Source organism: Nerophis lumbriciformis, linkage group LG01 (genome assembly GCF_033978685.3).
Source record: "Nerophis lumbriciformis linkage group LG01, RoL_Nlum_v2.1, whole genome shotgun sequence".
Classification (NCBI taxonomy): Eukaryota; Metazoa; Chordata; class Actinopteri; order Syngnathiformes; family Syngnathidae; genus Nerophis; species Nerophis lumbriciformis.
The window spans coordinates 6,058,420-6,071,745 of record NC_084548.2 but is presented as its reverse complement, the minus strand read 5'-3'; the positions used below and the strand labels follow the sequence as shown (position 1 = coordinate 6,071,745).

Here is a 13,326-nt window from a genome sequence, read left to right as displayed (position 1 = left end):
CCAATAAAAATGGTGTTTATTTATCTAAAACCTATGTGTCAAAGTCAAGGCCCGCGGGTCAGATCCGGCCCGCGACTGAATGGTCTATGGCCCCCGGGATGATATTTGATTAGTATTGGAGCCGGCCCGCAGGCCACAGTCACCTGCTGCTGTTTTGCACCCACCAATACTCCATCAGTGTTGGTGCTAGGAATTGTCAAAACCCAATCAAGTCATAACAGTAAATTTCCCACATTTTTGTAACCATTTTGAAAATAATTGATAAATGTATGCATTATCCTGTTATATCTCACATGTGTTTTGGAAAAAGGTTGCCATAAACATTACTTAATCCATCCATCCATCCATCCATCTTCTTCCGCTTATCCGAGGTCGGGTCACGGGGGCAGCAGCCTAAGCAGGGAAACCCAGACTTCCCTCTCCCCAGCCACTTCGTCCAGCTCTTCCCGGGGGATCCCGAGGCGTTCCCAGGCCAGCCGGGAGACATAGTCTTCCCAACGTGTCCTGGGTCTTCCCCGTGGCCTCCTACCGGTCGGTCGGATGTGCCCTAAACACCTCCCTAGGGAGGCGATCGGGTGGCATCCTGACCAGATGCCCGAACCACCTCATCTGGCTCCTCTCCATGTGGAGGAGCAGCGGCTTTACTTTGAGCTCCCCTCGGATGACAGAGCTTCTCACCCTATCTCTAAGGGAGAGCCCCGCCACCCGGCGGAGGAAACTCATTTGGGCCGCTTGTACCCGTGATCTTGTCCTTTCGGTCAACACCCAAAGCTCATGACCATAGGTGAGGATGGGAACGTAGATCGACCGGTAAATTGAGAGCTTTGCCTTCCGGCTCAGCTCCTTCTTCACCACAACGGATCGATACAGCGTCCGCATTACTGAAGACGCCGCCTGTCGGTCGCACGATCCACTCTTCCCTCACTCATGAACAAGACTCCGAGGTACTTGAACTCCTCCACTTGGGGCAGGGTCTCCTCCGCAACCCGGAGATGGCACTCCACCCTTTTCCGGGCGAGAACCATAGACTCGGACTTGGAGGTGCTGATTCTCATCCCAGTCTTAATTCATTAAAAAAAATAATACAAAAGAAAACAAATGTTTATGAATCTGTAAATTCATTCAGTTCCAAACATTCATTCACTTTCTTCTTTCCTTCATGGATCCAAACTTTACCGCTGCCGTGTTTTTTTTTCTATATTTGTATTGTAATATTTTCAGAATGTGTTTGTTCTATTTTTTGGCCAAAGTAAGTGTCAGGTTCAAACACTGATGACATCTATTAAACAAGACAAGAAGCAAAGAATCAAACAGAGACAGAATTCAATTTGGCTCAATTGAGGAGAGACGCCGGTACACTGTACTCTTGTACAGTCTCCAGCATGCTCTGGCGAAAGATTGTATGCCTCCTCCTTTATTTGACTTTCCCTGACCACATGACCTCAGCTGCTTCCAAAAGGGAAGTGGGTCGTAAACAGCGTTGCCTTTGGTTACAGAACAGTTCAAAAGAAAAGGTCGTAAACACTTCACAGAAAAGGTCATAAAACAGTTCAAAGAAGAGGTTTGTAAAACAGTTCAAAAAGAAGTCGCCTGGAGGGGAGTCTGGTCCTGCTTCCTCTTCGCTTTTGTAGTCCTTGGGTCAGACAATATCTTTCTGTTTGATTACAATACATGAAAGAAACAGAACACCTTCATTTTGCTTCCCCCCCTACACAGTGGAGTTTTACGAGCCTTACTCTTGGTAGGTTCCAAAGACAGCTTTTGCTTCTCACCAGACAAAGTTTTTGTGATAACTTAGAAACAATTATCCTGACAGTAAGACAAAGAAAACAATTTGAAGTTGTCTTTAGTTTTTAGTTTTAATGCCATGATTTTAATAGTCCCTGATCTAAAACAAGGCAATTGAAAGGCTACTTTGTATAATATTCACCTTGAAAACGGCACCATCTGCTGGGTTTAGTGGGACACTGCATTGAACCGACCAAAATGAATGTGTCAAATGTAAAATAATGTAATAATAATAAGTAGCAATGTGTGCATGTTGTGATTTTGCAGCGTGTGAAGAGAAAAGTGGTTTTCCCGAGTGCAAAGCAGGTAAGAAAGTATTGTTTTCTACATTACTACTTTTGATTCTCTATCTAATGTCAAATACTGGTTTTGTCAACCTAGACTGGTACCCCAAGTATGTTGCTGTGCAGCAAAAAGAGGCCGTGGTCATCGTCACCTTCAACCTGGCTCCTCCTATCATGGGCATCACGAGCTACTTCTGCATCTGTACAGCAAACGGCAAGACGACATCCAGGGACATAATTCCTGTGAGTAAGCAAAATATTAGAAAAGCTTTAACGTATCCTTTAATTGTGTTATGACTAAGGGTGTAACGGTACGTGTATTTGTATTGAACCGTTTCGGTACGGGGGGGGTTCGGTTCGAAACGGAGGTGCACCGAACGAGTCTCCAAACGGACATATTAAGTAGCGCACCGCACGGACGGAGGTAAGTAGTTGTGTAAACAATGCACACACTTCGACTTTGCGGTGCGATACAACAATGGAGGACGAGAGGTGTACAAAGCGAAAGCGGTTTGCCGACATTGTTCAGCAGCAATAGGGTACGTCAAACATGCTAACCCTTTTAAAGCGGCACCACCCCCAAGTGAACATCGCTTCAACGAAGAGAAAGAAGAGCATTGTGCAAACACCGCATTCAAGCAGCCTCTCCTCGGCGAGTCAGGCAGGGCTAAAGCAATACCAAATGTTTTTATAGCAGTAGACGTAGGACCATATTGCATTAAAAACTAGATTCTGACCCACTTCTATGGTGGAAGAACAATGAGCCCACATATCCTCTTACTGCCAAGTGAGCCAGGCACTACCTCGCCATACCTGCGAGCTCCATTGTAACTGCAAGCAGGTCTGCTCTTTCTGCACACGATGTGGATGAACTCATTTTTTAGGCAAAAAACATGAAAATTGAGTGAAAGTCACCAGGGTTAAAGGCTGGGGGGGGGGGGGAAGAAAAGTTAATCTGAAGCTGAGTTGACTTGAAGCAGTTTAATGTTGCACTTTATATATAGAAAGGTTTTGTTCAGATCAGTGTCAGAGCTTGGTCCGCATTGCCAGGCAGTAAGTCGGACCCGTTTCCAGTGAGGGTTGGACTCCGCCAAGGCTGCCCTTTGTCACCGATTCTGTTCATAACTTTTATGGACAGAATTTCTAGGCGCAGTCAAGGCGTTGAGGGGATCCGGTTTGGTGGCTGCAGGATTAGGTCTCTGCTTTTTTGCAGATGATGTGGTCCTGATGGCTTCATCTGGCCAGGATCTTCAGCTCTCACTGGATCAGTTTGCAGCAGAGTGTGAAGCAACTGGGATGAGAATCAGCACCTCCAAGTCCGAGTCCATGGTTCTCGCCCGGAAAAGGGTGGAGTGCCATCTCCGGGTTGGGGAGGAGATATTGCCCCAAGTGGAGGAGTTCAAGTATCTCGGAGTCTTGTTCTTGAGTGAGGGAAGAGTGGATCGTGAGATCGACAGGCGGATCGGTGCGGCGTCTTCAGTAATGCGGACGCTGTATCGATCCGTTGTGGTGAAGAAGGAGCTGAGCCGGAAGGCAAAGCTCTCAATTTACCGGTCGATCTACGTTCCCATCCTCACCTATGGTCATGAGCTTTGGGTTATGACCAAAAGGACAAGATCACGGGTACAAGCAGCCGAAATGAGTTTCCTCCGCCGGGTGGCGGGGCTCTCCCTTAGAGATAGGGTGAGAAGCTCTGTCATCCGGGGGGAGCTCAAAGTAAAGCCGCTGCTCCTCCACATGGAGAGGAGCCAGATGAGGTAGTTCGGGCATCTGGTCAGGATGCCACCCGAACGCCTCCCTATGAAGGTGTTTAGGGCACGTCCGACCGGTAGGAGGCCACGGGGAAGACCCAGGACACGTTGGGATGACTATGTCTCTCGGCTGGCCTGGGAACGCCTCGGGATCCCCCGGGAAGAGCTGGACGAAGTGGCTGGGGAGAGGGAAGTCTGGGCTTCCCTGCTTAGGCTGCTGCCCCCGCGACCCGACCTCAGATAAGCGGAAGAAGATGGATGGATGGTTTTGTTAAGAAACCAATTCTGAGCCTTATCTTATTTAGTTTTATTTAGTTTTTATTTGATATATGTTGACCACATGAACCCTGGCAATGCACCCTGTGTGTATATGTATGTTATTATTATGTGTGTGTGTATATGTGTGTGTGTATATGTATGTTATTGTTATGCTTAGCATTCATGACTGCCTGCTGGTGCACTGATCAGCCTAGTGGTGGCTCACATCCATCACACACACAGCTATTTCTATTTTTGGGCAAAATTATTATAGTGTTCCCAACGTTAAAAGGATGAAGCCATTGTTTACAAATTTGGTAAATAAACAACCAGAAAATGTATATTTTGTCGTTTTCTTACCGTACCGAAAATGAACCGAACCGTGACCTCTAAACCGAGGCACGTACCGAAGCGAGATTTTTGTGTACCGTTACACCCTTAGTTATGACTGCTGTTTAAAGTGCATTAACTCTTTCTTACCTGTGTGAATGTGTTTTTTTTTACATACAGTAGAGTTGTTATTAATAAGCATTTAAATTCAATGTGCATTTCTCCAGAATGTCTCCAGAAACAAAACACACCACAACTTCGCACTCAGAGACCTCGAAGAAGGAAGTAATTACACATGCGAGGTAAATACCAACATGCAAAATCAACTAAATGGCCAACATAGTTAACATTGTTATGAATAAATATCATAGAGCATGACGAATATAAAGGATGATCAATAAAAGACTTTTTGAAACTTCACACTTTACAGCACAGTATATCAATTGTAAAAAAAAATACAGTCTTTATTAAAGCTTACAGAAGAGTATGATGACAGATTGTTGTGGCTATAATAATAATTACATGTTTCATATATTGTTGAAATCAATACAGTTTTACTTTTAATTATTTTTTTTTATAAAAATAAAATTGACAGGAATTTAGTTAGTTCAGTCTTTTTTTGAAGGGACAATGCACAGAAACATTAAGCTCAAAGACATATATGTTCTGTACCAGATTATAGCTAAATAGCTCATTTCCACCTGCAGTCCCTGGCTACCTAAATTAAAGGGATACAAAAATCATGCAACAAAATTATGTAATCAAATTAAGAAAAGTCATAAAATGCCCTTTCATGGACACATACTTAATATACAATACAACCACACCTCATTTACATCATCACACAAAGGCAATACATGCTCTTGTTCACATCTGTCATCATTTGTAAAAACAAACCATGATTTTAACAGACACACCTCACAATTTACAACAAAAATGCTCTCATGGATAAATATGATACACATTAAGTTGACGTGTCAAAGATGGTGGCCACCTTATTGACCGTGTGAGCAGCTTTGATTGCTCCAAAGCCACTTTTTAACTTCAATTGTGAATGAAGAGTAATCTGTTAGACTTTTCAAGTTTGTTGTGAGGTCGTTCCATTCCTATATATATATATATATATATATATATATATATATATATATATATATATATATATATATATATATATATATACATATATATATATACATATAAATAATGTATGTGTGGGAAAAAATCACAAGACTACTTCATCTCGAGATGAAGTAGTCTTGTGATTTTTTCCCACACATACATATATTGCGCTCTACTACGGTATCGAGCACTATTTTTTGGATAACCTTATTAAGACATATGTATATATATATATATATATATATATATATATATATATATATATATATATATATATATATATATATATATATATATATATATAAAAATCTCCTGATGATTGAGGGAACCCCTCATGAAACAGGCCTGTAGAGATGAAGTAGTCTTGTGATTTTTTTCCCACACATACATACATACATATATATATATATATATATATATATATATATATATATATATATATATATATATATATGTTTATTTTACCATTTTTTCCTCATTTGCTTATAAATAACATCCACAATAATTCTTACAGTATTAAACCCCCATTGAAGTCATTGAATTTAAATGAAACATGGACAGAACTTGAAGTGACGCTCGAAAGCATCAAAACGTGTCTAACAATCATTAAATCTGTCATATTCAATTAATTAAGTAAGATTTCATACAAAAAGTGAAGAAAACTAACACTTTTTGTTTGCCAAAAAAAGTGAACGCCATACCCCCTATCTTGATTTTAAGTAATAATGTATGCAGTATGATATTTTCACATTTGCATGCAGATTGCAGCCAATCAAGCAGACGCAGTGAGGAAAAAATACAACATCTATGTCAAGAAGCGAGGTAGGTGACGTCTGGGGATGTGCACACTTGAACATTAACATACAAACCCCAAAACCAGTGAAGTTGGCACATTGTGTAAATGGTAAATAAAAACAGAATACAATGATTTGCAAATATTTTTTAACTTATATTCAATTGAATAGACTGCAAAGACAAGATATTTAATGTTCCAACTGAGAAACTTAATTTTTTTGGAAAATAATCATTAACTTAGAATTTAATGGCAGCAACACGTTGCAAAAAAGTTGGTTTTACCACTGTGTTACATGGCCTTTCCTTTTAACAACACTCAGTAAACGTTTGGGAACTGAGGAGACACATTTTTGAAGCTTCTCAGGTGGAATTATTTCCCATTCTTGCTTCAACAGTCCGGGGGTCTCCGTTGTGGTATTTTAGGCTTCATAATGCGCCACACATTTTCAATGGGAGACAGGTCTGGACTACAGGCAGGCCAGTCTAGTACCTGCACTCTTTTACTATGAAGCCACGTTGATGTAACACGTGGCTTGGCATTGTCTTGCTGAAATAAGCAGGGGCGTCCATGCTTGGATGGCAACATATGTTGCTCCAAAACCTGTATGTACCTTTCAGCATTAATGGTGCCTTCACAGATGTGTAAGTTACCCATGTCTTGGGCACTAATACACCCCCATACCATCACACATGCTGGCTTTTTCAACTTTGCGCCTATAACAATCTGGATGGTTCTTTTCCTCTTTGGTCCGGAGGACACGACGTCCACAGTTTCCAAAAATTTTTAGAAATGTGGACTCGTGAAACCACAGAACACTTTTACACTTTGCATCAGTCCATCTTAGATGAGCTCGGGCCCAGCGAAGCCGGCGACGTTTCTGGGTGTTGTTGATAAATGGCTTTTGCTTTGCATAGTAGAGTTATAACTTGCACTTACAGGTGTAGCGACAAACTGTAGTTACTGACAGTGGTTTTCTGAAGTTTTCTTGAGCCCATGTGGTGATATCCACACATTGAATTTTGATGCAGTACCGACTGCCTCTTACGTGCAGTGATTTCTCCAGATTCTCTGAACCCTTTGATGATATTACGGACCGTAGATGGTGAAATCCCTAAATTCCTTGCAATAGCTCGTTGAGAAATGTTGTTCTTAAACAATTTGCTCAGGCATTTGTTGACAAAGTGGTGACCCTCGCCCCGTCCTTGTTTGTGAATGACTGAGCATTTCATGGCAGCTGCTTTTATACCTAATCATGGCACCCACCTGTTCCCAATTAGCCTGTTCACCTGTGGGATGTTCCAAATAAGTGTTTGATGAGCATTCCTCAACTTTCTCAGTCTTTTTTGCCACTTGTGCCAGCTATTTTCGAAACATGTTGCAGGCATCACATTCCAAACAAGCTGAAATTTGCAGAAAATAACGTTTTCCAGTTCGAACGTTAAGTATCTTGTCTTTGCAGTCTATTCAATTGAATATAAGTTGAAAAGGATTTGCAAATCATTGTATTCTCTTTTTATTTACCGTTTACACAACGTGACAACTTCACTGCTTTTGGGTTTTGTACTTTAATGCACAATACTTAAGTAACATATTGTCCTATCTGGCCCTCAGAAGCTACATTGGGACGTCACAGCTTTCCCTACTGGAGTCTGGTGTTCCTTTTCGTGTTTGCCGGGGCGACTATTTACGCTGTCACCCTGGCTATGTTCACCCGTAACTGCTACACACAAACAAAGAAACCTATCATCGATCCAGGTTGTTATTATTGTTATATTATTATTATGTACTACATTCAGCACTGTGTTTAAATATTGTTCCCCCTGCTTAGAAAACCTTATAAAGGAAGGGACGAAGATGAATGAAGAAGGGCCCCGAGCGGACGTACCGTGTGACGAGCAGGTCCGCAGACCCGAGACCCGGCAGCAGGGGACAATTTGCGGCGTGGTGTAAAAACGATACATTTGACAAAAAAAAGGCAAACTTTTTTTTTGCACTTCCATATATTCACTTATGGCAGGGGTCGGCAACCCGCGGCTCCGGAGCCGCATGCGGCTCTTTGATCATTCTGATGCGGCTCAGCTACATACTTGCTGACTCCCCCAATTTCCCGGGAGACATCCTGATTTTGGTGCCTCTTGCAGAAACCTCCCGGGATTAATATCCTCCAACATTCACCCTAACAATGATGATAATGTCACCCCGACAATGATGATAGGGGCGTGCCGTGATGGTACAGCATTTAGCGCCCTTTACAATCTGTATTAATAGCGTGCCAGCTCAGTAACTTTTTACTGCATCTTTTGCTTGCACACGTAAACGACAGCCAGGCATACTTGATCGACAGCCACACAGGTTACACTGACGGTGTCTATATAAAACAACTTTAACACTCTTACTAATAATGCGCCACACTTTGAACCAAAACCAAACAAGAATGACAAACACATTTCGGGAGAACATCTGCACCTTAACACAACATAAACACAACAGAACAAATACCCAGAATCCTATGCAGCCCTGACTCTTCCGGGCTACATTATACACTCCTGCTACCACCAAACCCCGCCCCCACCCCAACCCTGCTCCCTCACACATAATGTAGCACGGAAGAGTTAGGGCTGCATGGGATTCTGGGTATTTGTCCTGTTGTGTTTATGTTGTGTTACGGTGCAGATGTTCTCCCGAAATGTGTTTGTCATTCGTGTTTGGTGTGGGTTCACAGTGTGGCGCATTATTAGTAAGAGTGTTCAATTTTTTTATACCTTCACCGTCAGTGTAACCTTTGTGGTTGTTGACCAAGTATGCCTTTGCTGTCACCTACGTGAGCAAGCCGTAGCCCTATACACCGTGTAGCTCGGCCGGCACGCTGGGTGTAGTGGGCGTTAAATGCCGTACCTTCACGGCACGTTCGAGAGAACAGTTGCCTTGAAATTCGTAGTCTGCCGGAAAAACCGGGACGGTTGACAAGAATGATGCTGTCGAGCGCCATTCATATAAAACCCATTCATATAAAACGCGCGGGCCGCACTAACATCCAATTTTCATATTAAGGTTTGGACTGCGTGTCTGAAACCCTTGCTTTATACATAGCAAAAAGCAAAAAAAAAGTCTTTGTATGCAGTGTTATTTCATGTTAAATTTCAAAAGATTTTTTGTGGCTCCCATTGTTTTCTTTAATTTGTGAAACTGGTCAAAATGGCTCTTTGACTGGTAAAGGTTGCCGACCCCTGACTTATGGAAACCAAAATTCACCACTTTTATGAATATCTACGGAAGTTTGTTGCTCAAACCTTAAACGCAAATGAAAAAAAAAACGAAAAAAAAAAACATTGGCAACAGTTGTAACAGTTAAAGAAAGGGATATTATGTATGAATCTACGAGGAAACACAGTTTCCCCATTCAAAGCATGCAGCAAAACTGCAGACGCTGCGGCTGAAACGTATGTCGTGGTTAAAAGATGGGAACAAATAATAATAATAATAATAATAGATTTTATTTGTAAAAAGCACTTTACATTGAGTAAACAACCTCAAAGTGCTACAGTGTATTAAAAAAATAAAATAAAAAATAAATAAAAATAAAAACTAGAACAGCCAAACCGCTAAAACTAGTGTGCTTATATCTAAAAAAAAGTTTTTTTTAAAAAGAAGGATTTTAACGTTTTTTTTAAAAGCATCCACAGTCTGTGGTACCCTCAGGTGGTCAGGGAGAGCGTTCCACATTGTTTGTAGCTTTGTCCTCGGAGGTTGGAGGAGTTTAGCCTGTCCGGAGCGGAGGTGTCGTGTGGAGGATTTGGGGGTGAGTAGTTCTTTAGGTAGAGGGGAGGCATTTCCATGGAGACACTGGTGGGTTAGTAGTCAATCCTGAGTGGAACAGGAAGCCAGTGAAGGGATTTGAGCGTTGGTGTGATATGGTCATATTTCCGCACTCCTCATCAGGATCCTAGCAGCACTATTCTGTATGTATTGCAGCTTCTGGGTGTTCTTGCTGGGGATCCCGACAAGAAATGCGTCGCAGTAGTCTAGCCTGGAGGAGACAAAGGCGTGGACGAGCCTCTCGGCATCAGACAGAGTAAATAATTACGATTTTAATTGTTGGCTACTTTCGTTTCAGGATTCAGGATTCAGGATGCTTTATTATTGTCCATTCTTTAACATGTACAAGACACATAAGAACTGAAATGACATTTTGGGTACAGTCCCACTAAGAGCAGACATACGTTACAGGGACACAAGACTGGGACCGCCAACGGATCAGCCACTTACGGCGCTACTTAAAAAAGGTGGGAAAAAGGTGATATTGGGAAAAGGGGGAAAGAGTAAAACATATCAGTCAAAGGGTCCAGACTGAGTCCAAGAGACAAAAAACCTCATTTGCTATAGCACACATAAACATGTTACATATAATCACAACGACTCGCAACAGAGGGGGGGAGTTGAGGCCCTGGAGGCCGGCCTGCTGCTATAAAGCGCTACTCAGCCGTCCATAACCCCGAAGGGGAATGAAGCGGCGGTGAAACACTGATGACATCTATTAAACAAGACAAGAGGCAAAGAATTAAACAGAGACAGAATTCAATTTGGACTCAATATATTGAGGAGAGTCGCCCGGACATTCTATCCTTCTACAATCTCCAGCACGCTCTGCCAAAAGATCGCATGCCTCCTCCTTTTTATTTTGGACCCTCCCCGACCACATGGCCACCGCTGTTTCCAAAGGACAAAGGTCGCAAAAAGTTCACAGAAAAAGGTTGTAAACAATTCACAGGAAAGGTCAGTGCAAAAAGAGTTTGTAAAATAGTTCAAAAAGAGTTCCATAAAATAGTTCAAAAAGAGTTCGTCTGGAAATTGGGCAGATCCTGTCATCTCTCCGCTTTGAAGTCCTTGGGCCAGAACAACATCCTTACGGATGAGAAAAATGTGGCTCTCCCCCTTACGCAGTGGACTTTTACGAACCTTACTCTTGGTAGGCCTCAAAGACAGCCCCTGCCCTTTTGCCTGGAACTCATTTCAACACAAAGTTTTTTGTGATAACTTACAATTATTCTAACAGTGTTAGTGTATATGCCCATTGTCTTTGGGTGTAGTGGAGTTGTGTTCATAGGCCCGGGGTCATTCTGCATGCAATGCAAGCAAAGCACTTTCAGGTGTCGTTGAGGAGGGACGGAGGGAGGTCAAAATCTTTGAAATTCCTCAGGGGATGATTACAGAACAGCCTTTTCTTGTCGGGGGAGTCAAATCGTTGATAAGAATTTTTGTTTTTTCTCGAGCAGGCATTACAATGGCTTGCCTGTTCTATTCGTCCATGCTGGCCGTTCTCATATCCAATGTTTCCTTTACAGCGAGCTTCTCCATGATGTTTGTTCGGATTCCCATCAGTCTTTCTTCTTAGGGTCCGGCAAAAATTGAACACACGAACAGAAAATTGCTAAAAACATAACAAAAAAAAGCAGCAACAAAAAACATTTATTTTTTTAAACGTCTTTGAAGTTTACTTGAGTAGTTAAAGGCCACAACGGTGAACTTTGACCTTAAATGAAGTGATGTATTTGCTGTTATATTAGAGTTAAGTCACTGATTGCCAAAACAATGCACTTTGCGAGCTATACTGTATGTGCCCTCAGAAGGCTGCATCAACACTTCATGTCGGCTCACTATTTATTTACTGTTAAATTATTTTAAAGTATTTTAAAGTGTATATGTATTACATTGAAGTATGTGTTTAAAATGTTAAATACTTAATTACTGTACATGTAAAATGAGGTACTTTTTTACATTGTATGTATTTTTTAAGTGCAATGACAACATGAGCTGTGAAACATATGTAGGGAAAAGAAGCTAATGGTTTTGATGCACTCTGTTGGAATATGTTATCCTTTTCCTACTGTTCTTTGTATTTATTACATGTTTTTAATGTCTAAATATCTGACAATAAAGCAAAAAACACCAGTTCACATGCAGATTTGTATTAAATGTATAGATGTCATGCAACTTCACCCTTTTTTGCAGCAGATTACCCAAAACAGCAGCGTTCCTGTCAAGTAGAGGATCTTTGACTGAATCCTTAAAAACAGCAGAAGGTGTCTGTAACATAGAGGATCTTTGACTGAATCCCTAAAAACAGCACGTTTCTAACACGTTAGAATGGATGAAAAGCGGACGTGACGACAGCTTGTAGAGGACGTCAAAGAATGACAAACACATTTCGGGAGAACATCTGCACCTTAACACAACATAAACACAACAGAACAAATACCCAGAATCCTATGCAGCCCTGACTCTTCCGGGCTACATTATACACTCCTGCTACCACCAAACCCCCCCCAACCTCTGTGCGTAGGTTGAGGTGAGCGGGGTTTGGTAGGGAGGGGGTGTATAATGTAGCACGGAAGAGTTAGGGCTGCATGGGATTCTGGGTATTTGTCCTGTTGTGTTTATGTTGTGTTACGGTGCAGATGTTCTCCCGAAATGTGTTTGTCATTCGTGTTTGATGTGGGTTCACAGTGTGGCGCATTATTAGTAAGAGTGTTCAATTTTTTTATACCTCCACCGTCAGTGTAACCTGTGTGGTTGTTGACCAAGTATGCCTTTGCTGTCACCTACGTGAGCAAGCCGAAGCCCTATACACCGTGTAGCTCGGCCGGCACGCTGGGTGTAGTGGGCGTTAAATGCCGTACCTTCACGGCACGTTCGAGAGAACAGTTGCCTTGAAATTCGTAGTCTGCCGGAAAAACCGGGACGGTTGACAAGAATGATGCTGTCAAGCGCCATTCATATAAAACCCATTCATATGAAACCCGCGGGCCGCACTAACATCCAATTTTCATATTAAGGTGTGGACTGCGTGTCTGAAACCCTTGCTTTATACATAGCAAAAAGCAAAAAAAAAGTCCTTGTATGCAGTGTTATTTCATGTTAAATTTCAAAAGATTTTTTGTGGCTCCCATTGTTTTCTTTAATTTGTGAAACTGGTCAAAATGGCTCTTTGACTGGTAAAGGT

At 41.9% G+C, this 13,326-nt stretch overlaps 1 protein-coding gene across 1 annotated transcript in view; it reads left to right on the top strand.

The window, feature by feature from the left end:
• The window catches only part of LOC133612727 (interleukin-17 receptor D-like), a 35,549-nt gene extending 26,847 nt beyond the window's left edge, over positions 1–8,702 (top strand). Inside the window, exons 7-12 of the mRNA XM_061970394.1 lie at positions 2,056–2,094; positions 2,170–2,315; positions 4,639–4,713; positions 6,292–6,352; positions 7,938–8,081; positions 8,155–8,702. Coding sequence (XP_061826378.1) covers positions 2,056–2,094; positions 2,170–2,315; positions 4,639–4,713; positions 6,292–6,352; positions 7,938–8,081; positions 8,155–8,276 — 587 coding nt within the window. The 3' untranslated portion in view covers positions 8,277–8,702. The remainder of the gene's footprint in view (positions 1–2,055; positions 2,095–2,169; positions 2,316–4,638; positions 4,714–6,291; positions 6,353–7,937; positions 8,082–8,154) is intronic.
• Positions 8,703–13,326: the final 4,624 nt, after the last annotated feature.